At 42.0% G+C, this 13,647-nt stretch overlaps 1 protein-coding gene across 6 annotated transcripts in view; it reads right to left on the bottom strand.

Moving 5' to 3' along the window:
• Positions 1-3,542: 3,542 nt before the first annotated feature.
• SH3PXD2A (SH3 and PX domains 2A) overlaps positions 3,543-13,647 on the bottom strand; it is a 253,653-nt gene continuing 243,548 nt past the window's right edge. For all 6 annotated transcript variants that reach the window (XM_054071937.1, XM_054071939.1, XM_054071938.1 and 3 more), the window contains 4 exons: positions 10,604-10,938; positions 9,684-9,733; positions 7,401-7,520; positions 3,543-7,268 (listed from right to left, as the gene is read on the bottom strand). In XM_054071937.1, the coding sequence (XP_053927912.1) occupies positions 5,373-7,268; positions 7,401-7,520; positions 9,684-9,733; positions 10,604-10,938 (2,401 nt within the window). In that variant the 3' untranslated portion in view covers positions 3,543-5,372. The remainder of the gene's footprint in view (positions 7,269-7,400; positions 7,521-9,683; positions 9,734-10,603; positions 10,939-13,647) is intronic.

The following is a 13,647-nucleotide window of genomic DNA, read 5'->3' as shown; positions in this document are numbered from 1 at the left end:
GCTAGCAATAAATAAAAGTAACAATACAGTATCAAAACTTGGGACTGCACCAGCAGAATTATTTTCCCTTCTTAAGTTAGCAACGATTCTGAAGTGTAACAGAGGATGTAACCAGCAGAGACATACCAAAGACAGTATCATGCATGGATGACATGCAGAATATTTCAAGCATAGCTCAGAAGTCCTGTAATAAGGATGTTAATGCACATTCTATACATAATCCTGTCAACATATGCTGCGTAATCCTTATACCTTCAGTAACAGGTGAAGCTTTTTGTACGAAAAGCAGCCATTCCCACCCCAAATCACCCACCATCAGTTCCTTCCTACCCAAGGGTCCTGTTTTCATCCAGCCACCCCCTCCCCTGCATCTCCCCCTGCCCTAAGAGTGCATGAATAGAGAATTGCAAACATTTCACACTGCACGTTCCACTCCAAGTCCTGGATGAGGGGCCTGTTTATTCTATGAATATTGCACTTATCCACTCATTGGATTTTTTTTCTCAACAATGCAGAGTATTTGGGAAAAAATAGAAAAGAAATAGTAGGATACAACACAGCAAAACATGATTTATTAACAAACTAGCTATGAAGATCTAAAATTAAATAGTACTAGTTCTATTCTGTTAATACTAGTAATATGAAAATAATGAATGCTTTATCAAATTCCCTTGTTTTTCTTATAAGATAAAAGCAGTAACTTTCTTTTAACTGAGGAAAGCAATGAATATATATTACAATAAAATATGATTCATTAAGATCTGAAAGTGATGAAAATTATATAATGCCTTCGTCAAACTTTATAGCATCATAACGGAAGAAGTCTTTGGGGTGCATATCCACAAGGGCCAAATCCATTCTTTAGCTGTACCTGCACAGACGTGAAATCCCATTTTTAAGAGTCTAACCGTGAGCAAATTTCAATCCTTCATTGTTGTATATTTGCTATTATTGTACACATTGATGTAAAATCTTCCTGCCAACACATCAGTTAAGTATCCTGACATGCGCCCATTGTTTTATCTTGAAAAGTTTGGCTTGCAAAGTACTGCTAGGTATGACTACGTCCACTCATTGCAAGGCATGAGAGCTGGAACAATTAACAGGAATTGCTTTCCATGGAGAAGGGCTGCTAGGAAAAATGTACTACTCTTGCTGTTATGAGAAAGTGTTTTGAAAGGGGAGACAAGGGAAACCAGCAATTAAACTTTTCAGGCATTATATAAACCTCAATAACGAACTCAGAAGTGCTCATTATTATTAAAGTTGCAGTATACAGCAAGACACAAATTTCACATTCTTAAATTTTGTTCTCTGGCATTGGAGTTTGGATTTTCTGCTGGTTCAAATTCAAGACTTTTTGAAAGCACGGACAGTGGGTGAGTGCGACGTGGTGAAAGCAGCCGCCTCTGCCCCGGAGGAGGGCCCCCTTCAGCTGTAAATAGCTTTGCCCAAGGCCTGCAGAGCTTCTCCTTAGCAATCTGGCTCACGAATAAACCAGAAAGAGAAATTTAAACAGTACTATTGATTTCTGCATTGAGTATTCACTGAGGTGTACATTACATTTAAATATTGCCCTTGATAGAGTGTCAGTTCAGATTTAGTAAAATGAAGTTTAAGGCGACATTAGCATTTTAGAAAAGAGCTAAAACACTTCTAGAGCTACGCTGTCCTCTGAGACATCCTGCCAGGTTTTCCTGCCCTGCAGTCAGCTTTTCTGATTTAGCTGAAGGCCTTTCACTCTGTTTCACAGCTGACAGAGGAAAGGGCTTGGCTATTTCAGGGATCAGTTTAGCTGACCAAAATTAGCTGCTCGCCGATAGGAGAAATAATTCTTTTCCTGATATTTCTCAGCTGAAAGAATCAAAAAAGCAGTCAGTGAGAGATGCTGTGATAATGGTAAGATGAGGTGGAGGAGACGACACACACGGGTGCATTGAGGGGCATTTGTCTTTTTAAAACACAGCAGTTAAAAAACAGCTACCAAATAAAGGGAAGCCCAAACCAAAGCTCTCCCACCAGGAGGGAACCTGGTGTGCCAGGCAGAGTCCCACATTCATTTCCAGCATCAAGAAGGTCATTTGCCCCCATCCTTTTTGCTGGTGCATGTTGGGGCAGAGGGAGGAAGGAGGCCACCAGTGTGGCTTTGCAGCCCGTCTACAGGCTCTGGCCTCTCCTCAAGGGGGCCATGAAGCCTGTGAGATGCCATGAGGGTGCAAATTGAGCCATGGGACACTGGGCTGCTGCTTGAGAAAACCCTGGCAGTGCTGCAGGCACTCTTGCTCTGTGTCATGCCCTGCACTGCCTGGAGCTCTGCAAACCACCTCCCTGCAAAAGCCAGTGCTGGAAAAGCAAGGCAGCAAGGTGGAAAGGGAGCTGTGGGACAGACAGATGTCTGTTACCAAGCTGGCCCATGATTCACAGGCAGATCTTGAAGCCCTTGCACTAACCTGAGCCTCACAGTGAGCCCATATCCTCCAGAGACCACCCTCCTGCAAGGTTCGTGGCAGCCAGGTACCACAACTGCTTGCCAAAACCAGCTTTGCCACCTCAAATCCTGCAAGGACTCCTGCAGTTCAGAGGTACTCTGGGCTTGGCTTAGCTGTACGCAAGTGTGAATATTTATAGTAGTCCAAGCACTCCTGTCTGCATGCTGCTCACGTCACACCACACCGTACTCAGAAAATTCAGTGGCTCAATGCAGAAGATCTGGGAGCTGTGCTTTTACATCCCCCCAAAGAGATGGCCTAGTGGGAATGTCTTTAAACAAAACTTTAGACTATTTTAAATAAGTTAATTCTTAATAAATATGTGCTTCAAGAAAATGATAATTATATACTGCACCTTTAAATAATGCACTTAGTTCTCTGCATCGGCTTCCATTTTGGTTTCTTTTATTGTTATTAAAGTGCATTAATTCAAAATAATGAACCACTTCCGCATCATTATTGTTAAAATAAATCAATACGATAACATTAATACGAGTCACTAAGTCACTACTATTAGTACTGCAATCTAGCAGATAACTCTATGTATTGCTCTATTTAATACTGTCCAGCAGAAGAATATAATACTTCTATTATAATCTCACAACAGCTCCAGCAGTCTTTCATGGCTGCTACCATATTAGTACAACTAAAAATGGGGAGAAGTACGAGAGACAGGGCCACGATGCCTCAGATACATATCCAGTAAGATGTAGCTAACTGGATATATACATATATATTCTATGGCAAGATGTTAAGGTACAAAGAGGACCCTGCACACTGTGATATGAGCTGCTGTGCAGATACACTTCCTTCTCCTGCCACCCCAATTTAAACGGAACCCAACCAAACAACCTCCCTCCCTACTTGGATGCAGAGGGCTGCTCGAACCACAGCACTGCTCATCGCCACTCGTGGCACCTGGATGTTGTTTCAGCTATCAAAAGGACATCAGCTAGGTTAGCTGTAGGAAATTCTCTCAATGTTACTATGGAAATCAATGAACCCCACCCCTCCCACCCCCATGAAAAGAAAAAAAAAAAAAGACAAGAACAATGTATAAATTGTGTAAATTTTTTTTTGGCAGAGAAACATCCCCAGTTCTACAAAATATTGTGCTATCTTACTCAGCCCCTTGATCCCTGCTACTTTAAAGTCTTTAACCTTTACCTTCCAAGCCAAATCAGTGTTGGTGGAAAGAAGGGCATGTATCATTTTGCGTAAACCAGTAGTGAAATGGTCTGCCCTCTCCTGCTTAAAACAGATTTACAATGCTGACTATTATATAGAGGAACTAGATATTGATTTTGAGTGATTAACAAGGCCATTAAAAAACCAAACCCAACAAAATAACATTACTTCTTCAAGTATACTAGGGATTTTGCCAATGATGTTTACAGTACAAGAGTTGAATTCCTCAGGAATAATTCCATATTCCTAGCCTTTTTCAATGGGTGCCTCTTCCATTTCCCACCACACTACCCCACAACACGTGCCACGTTTCAAACCATGAGTCAAGAAAGGCAGACAGAAACGGAACTAGAAGAGGCAACTTCCTGGTCAGATGCATTGCAGAACTAATTACTTTGATATTAAATCTCTAAGCCTGAGAAGCCCAGGCACACTTTCTAGTATAAATGTACTTTTTGGATTTAAGTGGGAACAGAAACACATATTTGGCTCCTACTTCATTTTTAAGTCTCTTCCGGTAAAACAAGACACACAAAAAAAAAAGTAAACCCAGAATGCACAGTAAATACAAAAACAAAACACAGAAAAATAATTCCCCCAAAATATACAAATTAAGGATGTGCAGACTGAGTTTGATGGCTTCCCCCCCTCATTGTAAACACTGATGTTGCAGAACATTACTGTTTTTTCTAGCTAATACCTCGGCGGGCCCTGCCAGCAGTCAGCACGTTTAGATTCAGACCAGATTGCAAAACTAGAAGTAACATTTAACAGCTTTGTCCTTAGTGTCTCAAGGGACTTTTGTACATTTTGATATTATGCCAAGTTTTGAGAAACCCAACTCTGGAAGAGATTCAACCAGGATCACCTGGCAGGAGTCAGGCACAGAAACCTGGAGGCTACAAAGTAATCAACATGCTTAAGCATAGGGTTTGTAGGTTGTATTTTTTTTTTTTTTTTTACAAGCACCAGTAGGCATCGCTGCCCTAGAACACCTGAAATACCAACTCAAAGAACAAGGCAGAACATAAGGAAACAAAAAGCCCCCAACCAACACCACCTGATTGCCTTTTCCGATGAGTTAGCTGTAACAACAAAACACAACTGAAGTCAGAGATCAAATCTCTCCGCAATGAAAAGGCTCCAACTCTGGACCAACCAAGTGTTGAAAACAGTAAAAAAAAAAAAAAAGTGAACAGCTCCAAAGGATTAGAGTCCCTTTGTGTTCCAGAAACTTCCACTCGCTTCTCACTAAGTCGTGGAACTGCATCCAAAACTCTTGGGTATTCCACACACGGATAAGAATGAGGAGAAAGGGAGCCAAGATTGTAAAACAGAGTTTGGCACAAAACTCCCCAAGTAGATGCATTTGTATTTCTCTCTCACAAAAGGCACACGTTTGGTTTCCTATCGATAATGGGAAAGATGGGATGTCATACCCTGTTACACATACAAGATTATTAACAACTTCACAAAAAGGCATTTGACTATGCTGGATCTTCCTCGTAGTTGCTTATGACAAGTTAACCCCACAAACCTCTCCTGAATATGGCAGATGTATCCTCAGCATAGACTCCTTTGTCCCTTTGTACAAACTGGAGCGCAGGGAAATGTCTTTTTGTGTTGCAATTGTTTTTTTTCCACATCTACACAGCAGGAACAGTATAAATTAGGGAAGTTAAAGATATTGCAATATTAGTTCTTTTTCTCCAAGTAATTTGAGGGAACCCAGCCTTTGAATGGCTTGACACCATTCATGATCTGGCAGTACCACCAGCCATTTGGGTTCCTTTCGAGGACCTCCATGCAGACACCTTCCTGAAACCCTGCAGTCTCCTCATCCCCTTCGTAGTCTGCAATGGAAACATAGATGTCCTTGAGATTGTTGTGAATGAACTGGGATTTCTCAATGGGCTTTGGCCTGACTGTGGACACAGGAATCCCATTCCTCTGGGAAGGGAGGTTGGTGGTGGTCTCTGAGCCTTCTGTACCCAACCGCTCAGGCTGCTTTCCCTTCATATCACCGGGCTGTGACCACGCATTACTGAAGGAGGAATTCCGACGGACGGTCCTAAGATGATCTGTAGTTGTTAAAGACTCATTTCTGCGCAAAGAGCATGACAGGTTGTTATCCTTTGGTGGTGGAGACACAAACACTGACTGTGGCCGGACAGCTAGTTGCCTCACACCATTCCTCATTTTGACTGGCCCTGATGGTTTCAAAAAACCGCCAGGAGGTTTGCTTGGGATGGGTGGCGTCGCACGTTTGCTCTGGTTGATGGTGTTTAAAGCCTGAACCCTCTTCTCTATCTTCTCTAAACTGTTTGACTTGTTTTCATTTTTCCTGTTCCTGGCAAATGAGGCATCAGTTTCTGCTGATGTGGTTTCTCGCTGGTTATCGGGTAGTGCCAAATAATGGGAAGGAGCCCAGCCTTCCATGTCACCATATTTCAGGTACCACCATCCACTGGCTTGCTTTTCCAGCACTTCCACTTCTACTCCTGCTGGGAAGCAAATTTCAGAATCCTGTACCTTTTGGTATGAGTCAGTGGTCACGTAGAAACATCTGGAATTATTTTCTTGCTCAGTTTTGGCTGGATGGCTAGAGGAGAAAATGCTGCAAGAAGGAGCTGTAATGAAATCAGCTGAGCTCCTTCTAACAGGATCGTCTTGGTTCTCAGAAGCTGTGTGGGTGGGGCTCTCAGACTCTTCACTTCTTGAACCTTTAAGTCCACCTCTGAGTTGCCCAGTAGGCCTCAGTTGACGCCTTAAAGTGCTGATATCCATCTTTTCTTGGCTCTGAGAGTCTGCCTTGTTTAGGAAGGGCTTGGGCCTAACGATTGGCTTTGCTCTAATGGAAGGACTCTGTGCAGGCTCCTTCTTCATGCCTGTTCTTGGCATGCTACGTAAGCCAACATCTGAAGCTGACCTTGGTTTTGTCTCCTCATTCCTAGAATAGTGACATTTTCCAAGATTGGGCTGGATGTTTTTGTCCACCTTGAGCTTCACAAGTGATGATTTAGGAGAGCTGGAACACGGAGAATTCCTTCGGATCAAGGAAAGAGAGGCGCTTTTCTGAGAATCTGAGTCTCCACTAGATTCCTTATTGGACAAAGCATCTTCCACATAACGCCTAAATCCCTCGTTCTCATAGATGGTCTCTTCTTCGTGAGCGACATCTTCTGAAGACTCTCCTACTTTGAACTTTGCTTTCTGAAGTGAAGACACAGAAGAGGGCTTGAGGGGCTGAAACACTTGTTTTTCAGGAGTGCCCTCTTCACGATGACTTTCACTTACTTCACACTCTGAGTCAAAGCCAAAGGCAGGCACATCATATTCAGGTTCTTCATATTTCATCTTGTGGGGAGAGTCCTGGGAATCTCCTGAAGAAACCGTGCCAGTAACTGTTCCTTCTTCAGAGTCTTTTGGTTTACTGGGAGGTGCTGGGGGAGGAACTTTTGGGCGGGTTAAAGTACTGGTTCTTCTGTTTAAATTTGGCTTCTTCCTCTTGTCAATGTAAGATGCTGGAGCCCATCCTTCCTTCTCTCCAATTTGCACATACCACCAGCCTCCAGAATTCTTTTCTATAACCTAAGAGATGACAAGGAATGTGTTACTTCAACAAAAATCTCAACCAATTGCTTTCCACTCTTCCTCTTTCAATTCAGTCCCCCTTCAACGGCCAAATATTACAAATTTTCCAGCCGCGCTGTTAAAGCTCACCTCTGCTTTTTGTCCTCCACGAAAGCTTATGCCATCAGAGATGCATGACTGGAACTCTGCAATGGTGTAGTATTCCACTTCCACAGAAGGTGGCTCTGGTGGTTTAGGCAACTGAAAACCCTATGGCAAATTAGAAATTTTGCTCAATTAAACCAAAGAAACAGTGGCCTGAAGAGCAGTATGAAAAAATATTTGCCTTTTTATTTTTATTATTTATTTGCCTTATTTTTTATTTGCCTCTTCCTTCTTCCTGTACTATTCCTAATGAGACAAGCCACAAGAGAGAAGCTTTTCAAAATACACACTGTTCATGCCACCTTCACCAGCTATTAAAACTGTGATAATTTTTACCTGAACAGTAAAACATTTTAGTGATGGACCATTACGCGTGAGCTGCCATTCCAGTCACATTAACAAAAGCCCATTTACTTTGAGATTTTGTCCAGGAAGACTCAGTTCTGAATGGCTTTCCACAACTGCAGAAAATTATGTTGCAGCAGGCCTGCAATAGGTTCTGCCTATCATCAAATATACTACCTTAAAATGTAATTCTAATGAACGATTGCTCTTAATCTGCAGCTGGATTTTTAAACAACCCAGAATAATCAGTGGTATGAACTAATGGACATCTGCTGTAGCAAGAAACAAAGATCATACCATAGACCCCTCTAAAGAGCTTTGTTCAGCTAATGCGATACGAGAAAGTCTTTACTACAGGATCAATGGATTCCAGTTCTTCCCCATAACAGAGACCCAGAACCACTACTCAGTCCCAACACAGCCTGCGTTTAAACTGCACACAGGCTCCACGCAAAGCAAGACATTGTTATTTACAGATATCCCGGCAGCACACCAGGCTCCTCTGAAAGATAAGTGCCTTTACATTAAGCTGTCACATCTTAGAGTTAGTTCCAATTACTTTTAAGGTGATAAATGGGATAAGAGTCCTTTCAAAAATTTCAGTATTGAAAGTTTTTCAGATTAGTGCATTGCTCATCTACAGATAAACTAGATGATAGTAAAGCTTCACATCTTCTGCACTTCACTACTTATGAATTATGTTAGAATTGCAGTTCTAACACAAGAACTGCAATATGTCAGGATCTCTTGAATACAGGTCAGAGATGCCACAGACAGACACAGGACAGCCAAAGACACAAAATGATCCTAAGCCTTTAACAGGAGAAAGGCAAGTTGCATGCTGTGCTTTATTCACATACTCCATTTCTAAGATATTCTCATCATAACTAAAAATTCATGTTTCATCACGGACAGCGTGTGGCATTTCACAGAGAACACATCACTGCACCTTAGGAACCATGTCTAACAATGTTATAATTGGATGTTTCTGCACTATAAATGCTGAAATACAACACAAGTGCAGCATAATAAAATTCCTTCAGATAATAGGATGGTTTGGAGTAAATGAAGATAATTGGAAACAGCAGACATATTCAGGGTTTCACATATATTATCATTGTTATTTTAAGCATGGGATTAAGTGTAGCAGTCTTGCCAAAACAAAGTCTAATTGAAAATAATACAAAGAGAAATAGGAAGGAAATGCTAATATGCTATTCATCTAGTTTGTTAAGAGGCATCTCAAATGACACAGGAAAATTACAAGTCACGTACTGCCTGTAAAGGGTACAAGGATTAGACACTATGTAGTGCCTAGCTTTAAACAAGTCATTAGCATGACTTTTGTTCAAATATACTATTGAGTAGCTCCTATCTGAAGATGACAGTCCTAATTTTAAATTCATCCAAACTTCCAGACTTCTGGCTCTGAGGATAAACAATCTTAGGAGGTCTCATTCCAGCAGCACACATCCTTTGATAAGATCCCTAGTCGCTTTAAATATACACAAGAGCAAAGCTTAGCCACCTCAAAGATGGTAGCAGTAGAAAGAAGGGAAACATTCCCAGTTGTTAAAACTAGAGAAGGTCAAAAGATCCAGTCTGGGTTAAAGATACCCAGAGGAACTTTAATCCTTCCGAGTCAGCTAGATGGGCTTTCATGCTCATGCACAGAACACAGTAGTTTGAGGAAATTCCCCCTTCAGTTCAATACCTGCTTATTTGGGGAAACACTTTGAAAAACAGAAAGCTCCAATTAACATTAGGATGTTGAGAGGTCTGCTCAATAGTTAAACCATAAAATGATAAGGCATGCACTTAAAGGATCTCTCAGATACACTCTCCATGTACAGCTGTAGAAAGCCTCATAAAGCACCTGCGCACCTACCCTACTGCTAACATATACCATAAACCAATACAAACCAGACTAGATTCTCTTCGTGGGGGTGGCCTTGTTCTTAGATTTGGAGAACCTAAGTAGGAAAGGGAAAAGGAAGAGTTTATTTAACTTTGTAAGTACCACTAAACATTTTTCAGCAGCTTTCCACTGTTACGCAGTTTCAGAATATTAAGAGTCACTATTTGCAATATTTGAGGCATCTCTATGAAACAAGATAGGAAACTATGAGGGTATATTAGAAATACCAAGGTAGCTTAGCTACTCATCTCAGCTAAGCCAGAAAATTTAAAGAGGAAATCACTGCCAGAAAGTAGTGGATTGTATTTTCTGCTGGAACTGACCAGCTCCATTGGAGACTGGCCAGCAAAGAATTGGCCTAATACCTAGTTATCCCCTCAGCAGCAAAAACAATCCACTAAATTAATAACACTCACACTATCCTGTATCATAGTATCTCACTATTCCTTGCACAGACTAGCGTTACCATCTGCGTTTTGCAGACAAAGCAGTAAAAACATTATAGCAACTTGCCCCCAGGAAAACAGCAGAACAAATATGCAAGAGAAGACATAGGCGGTCTCCTTTGCTTTAACACATCATCACGCTGTCTGTGTTAGTGGGCTAGGAGATGCATTTGAGAGTGCTCAAAAGGACAAAAAAATATTCTCTAGGAAGGAAAAAAGAAAAGAAGTAATCACATACTGGCTAAGACACAGAAGAACTAGCCAGTCCTTGTATAATGTGAAGTTAAATTTTACCACTACCAAAGAAGAACCATGCCCTGGAGTTCCTGCAGATCTACAGATAATGCAAAGATCTGCTCATGTGGTCTTGGGTATATGGCCAGGACACATGGGACCTCAGCTGACAATCAATGCCAGCCCTAAAAGGTAGAAAAACCGAATTCATTGCAAGCCAGTGGAAATCCAGACTACTGCCTTACTTATTTGAGCTCTTTGCGGTGCTATCCTTGCTATGGCTGGGGATCCCTGGGCCAGTTTGGAAGCTTGCTTGTCTGGGGTCATCATGGCATTGCCATTAGAGTCATTGCACAAGATGGGCAAACTGATTTCCTTCTTGGTGATGTGGGTTTCTGCAGTCTCGTTTTCTGCTTGAGTTTCCTTGTCAGTGGATGATTTCTTGTTCAGCAGGTTACTGATCTCCATGATATTTCCTATGATTTCTACTGGCCCAGTTAAGTTCTTTTTCCTAGATGGAAGATCATCTTTAGCCTTCTTCAGATACGAAGCTGGGGCCCAACCCTCTTTGCCTAGATACCTGCAGATGCAAAAGGAAACATCATCACATCAGACACAGCCTTCTCGCACATTTCAGGTATGATAGCGAAGGCCAAAGTGAAGGATGATAACATAAAATAAAACCTGCGGTTCTCTAATAACCTTTTGTGGTTTCCATTCATTTATTGCCCATTGACTAGACATCTCAAAGTCAGCTGAGCTAGCAGTTAAAAGTCACTAAACATCCTAAGGAAGGAGTCTCTGTGGATAAGAAATACAGTTACTCACAAGACAAAGAGCTTCACCAGTCTGTTCTATGCCACACTTAGACAATAACAGGCAAACTCAGTATCATCCCATACTAAAAAAAAAGCAAACTACTGAGTAGACTGTTTTAATACTTCCTAGTAGCCACCCAAAACTGCAAATGGCTAAAATAAGGGGGTACAGAATCCAGAACAGAGCCCCTACGTTTGCAGTTTATGAGGCCCTTGTGCAAGCCTCCCTCCTTGCAATTATATCGAGCAGTGCTCCTTCTCTCATAACTCCCAGCCCTGTGCGATCAGCTTCTATTATGGGCAATATGGGACTCAAACTAGTGCAGGTTCATCTAGCACTGCAAGGTTGAGAAACAATTTGACTAAGGAAAAATGGCTTTGATGGAGACTCATTTTCCTGAACAAGTTAGGGGCTATTTGAAGAAATAAACTGGGAAATCTGAACAGACACCTGAATCCAGTATCTGCTCCCAGAGCTCCAGCCTGAGCTGCTCATGCTACACTTCAAATTGAAGTCATTCTTCCACAACTGGGCTTTTGGGAAGATGGTTTTTCTAACTCCTGCCATTCCTAACACCTCAGCAGGGATTTCAGATTACAATCAGACTCCAGGGAGGACCACGTGGATGAACTCTGCTTTCCCTAATGAAACCCTAACTTGCTACAGAGTGAGTCACTGAAGCCCTTCTCTCTTTAATGTCTCAAGATACCCAAAGCAGACGCTTGAACTGTAAGTGGGAAAGCAGGCACCATTAAAATCCTGGGGCTCAGGAAATCTGCAGGAAATACAAAGGCTAAAACAGTAGGACTCTAAGGCTATTTAATGAAAATGGAGACTCATTAGCAGAGAAAGGAGCTGGGGTGGAGGAGTGGGATATCAGCATATCATTCCCTGGCAGATAAGCAATTTTGTCATGCCAACACTTGGATTCTGAGGTTTGTGGTGAGATTTCTGCACCACGGCACACCCTGGGCTCATTCACCACATCCAGACACTTGAGTAGCACTGGGACTTATGGGGACAACTGGAAAATGCAGTATAGGTTTGCTTCCCTAGACGTCTTCATTACTTTTCCTGTACAAAAGCAAATGAAATTGTTGTACTTCTAGCAATGACCACAAGGACCTTTCTGTCTCCCACCTAGACCTGCCAGGATGCTAGAGATGATGCTTCTCCCTGTCTGCCTTCTGTCACACATGAAGGAGAAGATATGAGATCTCCTCTGCTCAGAGGGGTTAGTGACAAGTTTATCCAAGCATTGTGGTGCCAAAGGAAAGCATCCCAACAGCTTTGAGTTTTGTTTGCCACATGGAGACTTAGCAAGAAGTGACACAATGGTAATGACTTGAGATTTGACATCCAACAGATACACAGCATCCAGCCATTGATACTATGTCAAGATACAACTTGAGTCTATTCCATCCTGTTCCCTCTGAGGTTTTTCTGATAAGGGGAAGGGGAAGGCCTCAATACGTGCCACATCCGTTTTTGTGGCAAGTCATCTCTCAGTACCATTTCCAGCCCTGAAGACTTTTACCTTCAGCCCCCTTTGCAGTAGATGGCCCTTTTGCAGAGCTACTGACCAATGCTTCCTGCTGCCCGTTTTTTTTTAAAGGACATTTATAACTTAACATGATCTGGAGATGTAAAGTTTTTCATCTGCAGAAAGCCACATTGGCCAATGCACTGAGCACTCCAGTTCCAAAGGTTACTTTCAACAGACCCTGATTGTGCAAAATCAGCAAACCCCCCAATTTACATCGACCTTAGTTTGTGGGAGACTTAACATGTTTAAGATCAGAAAAGCAGCCACAGGCAGGTTCTGTACTGGCTTGTTAGTTCTCCTGCCAACTGTACATATTTGATCAGCCCATATAACCCCACTGCTTCAGACACCTCTGATCTCACATAGTTTTTCCCAATGAATACTAGCAGCAATAGCTGGACAGTTAATAACTCTGGGCAACATACCCTCAGTAGAGAGGCTGTTGCCAGTTATTTCTTCCTGTGAGTTAGTAAATTTGACCTAAAGTTGCTGCTGAGCAGCAGCTGCCAACAACTGCCAGTTTATTTGTGCAGCATCACAAATAAAAGCTACATATGTAAGTCAAATAGGCTTACATTTTTAACCTTAGTCCTTGAATATGGTAATCTCAAAGCCCTTTGCAAACATCACCTTAGAAGAATACTTGATCTCCCAATTTTATAGATGCAAGAACTAAGGCAACTGTTAATAAGCTTCAGAGAAGCTCGGAACCAGTAAGGATCTTAAATTCACATCTAAGAGTTGAATCACAATTATCCTTTCTTCATTTATAGCCACAACCTACCAGAGACATTTCAAGCCCCTTCCTAGATTCCTTCTTCAATGCCACTTCAATGCCACTAACACCTCCCAGCTGCACTTTATCCACATGGGCTGGGGCTCAGAACTAAGCACAGAATGAAGATGTAGGCGAAACCCCAGAGC

The sequence above is a fragment of the Cuculus canorus genome, chromosome 7, assembly GCF_017976375.1.
Source record: "Cuculus canorus isolate bCucCan1 chromosome 7, bCucCan1.pri, whole genome shotgun sequence".
Classification (NCBI taxonomy): domain Eukaryota; kingdom Metazoa; phylum Chordata; class Aves; order Cuculiformes; family Cuculidae; genus Cuculus; species Cuculus canorus.
The sequence above is the reverse complement of the archived record's forward strand: the minus strand, read 5'-3'. Positions and strand labels throughout refer to the sequence as shown.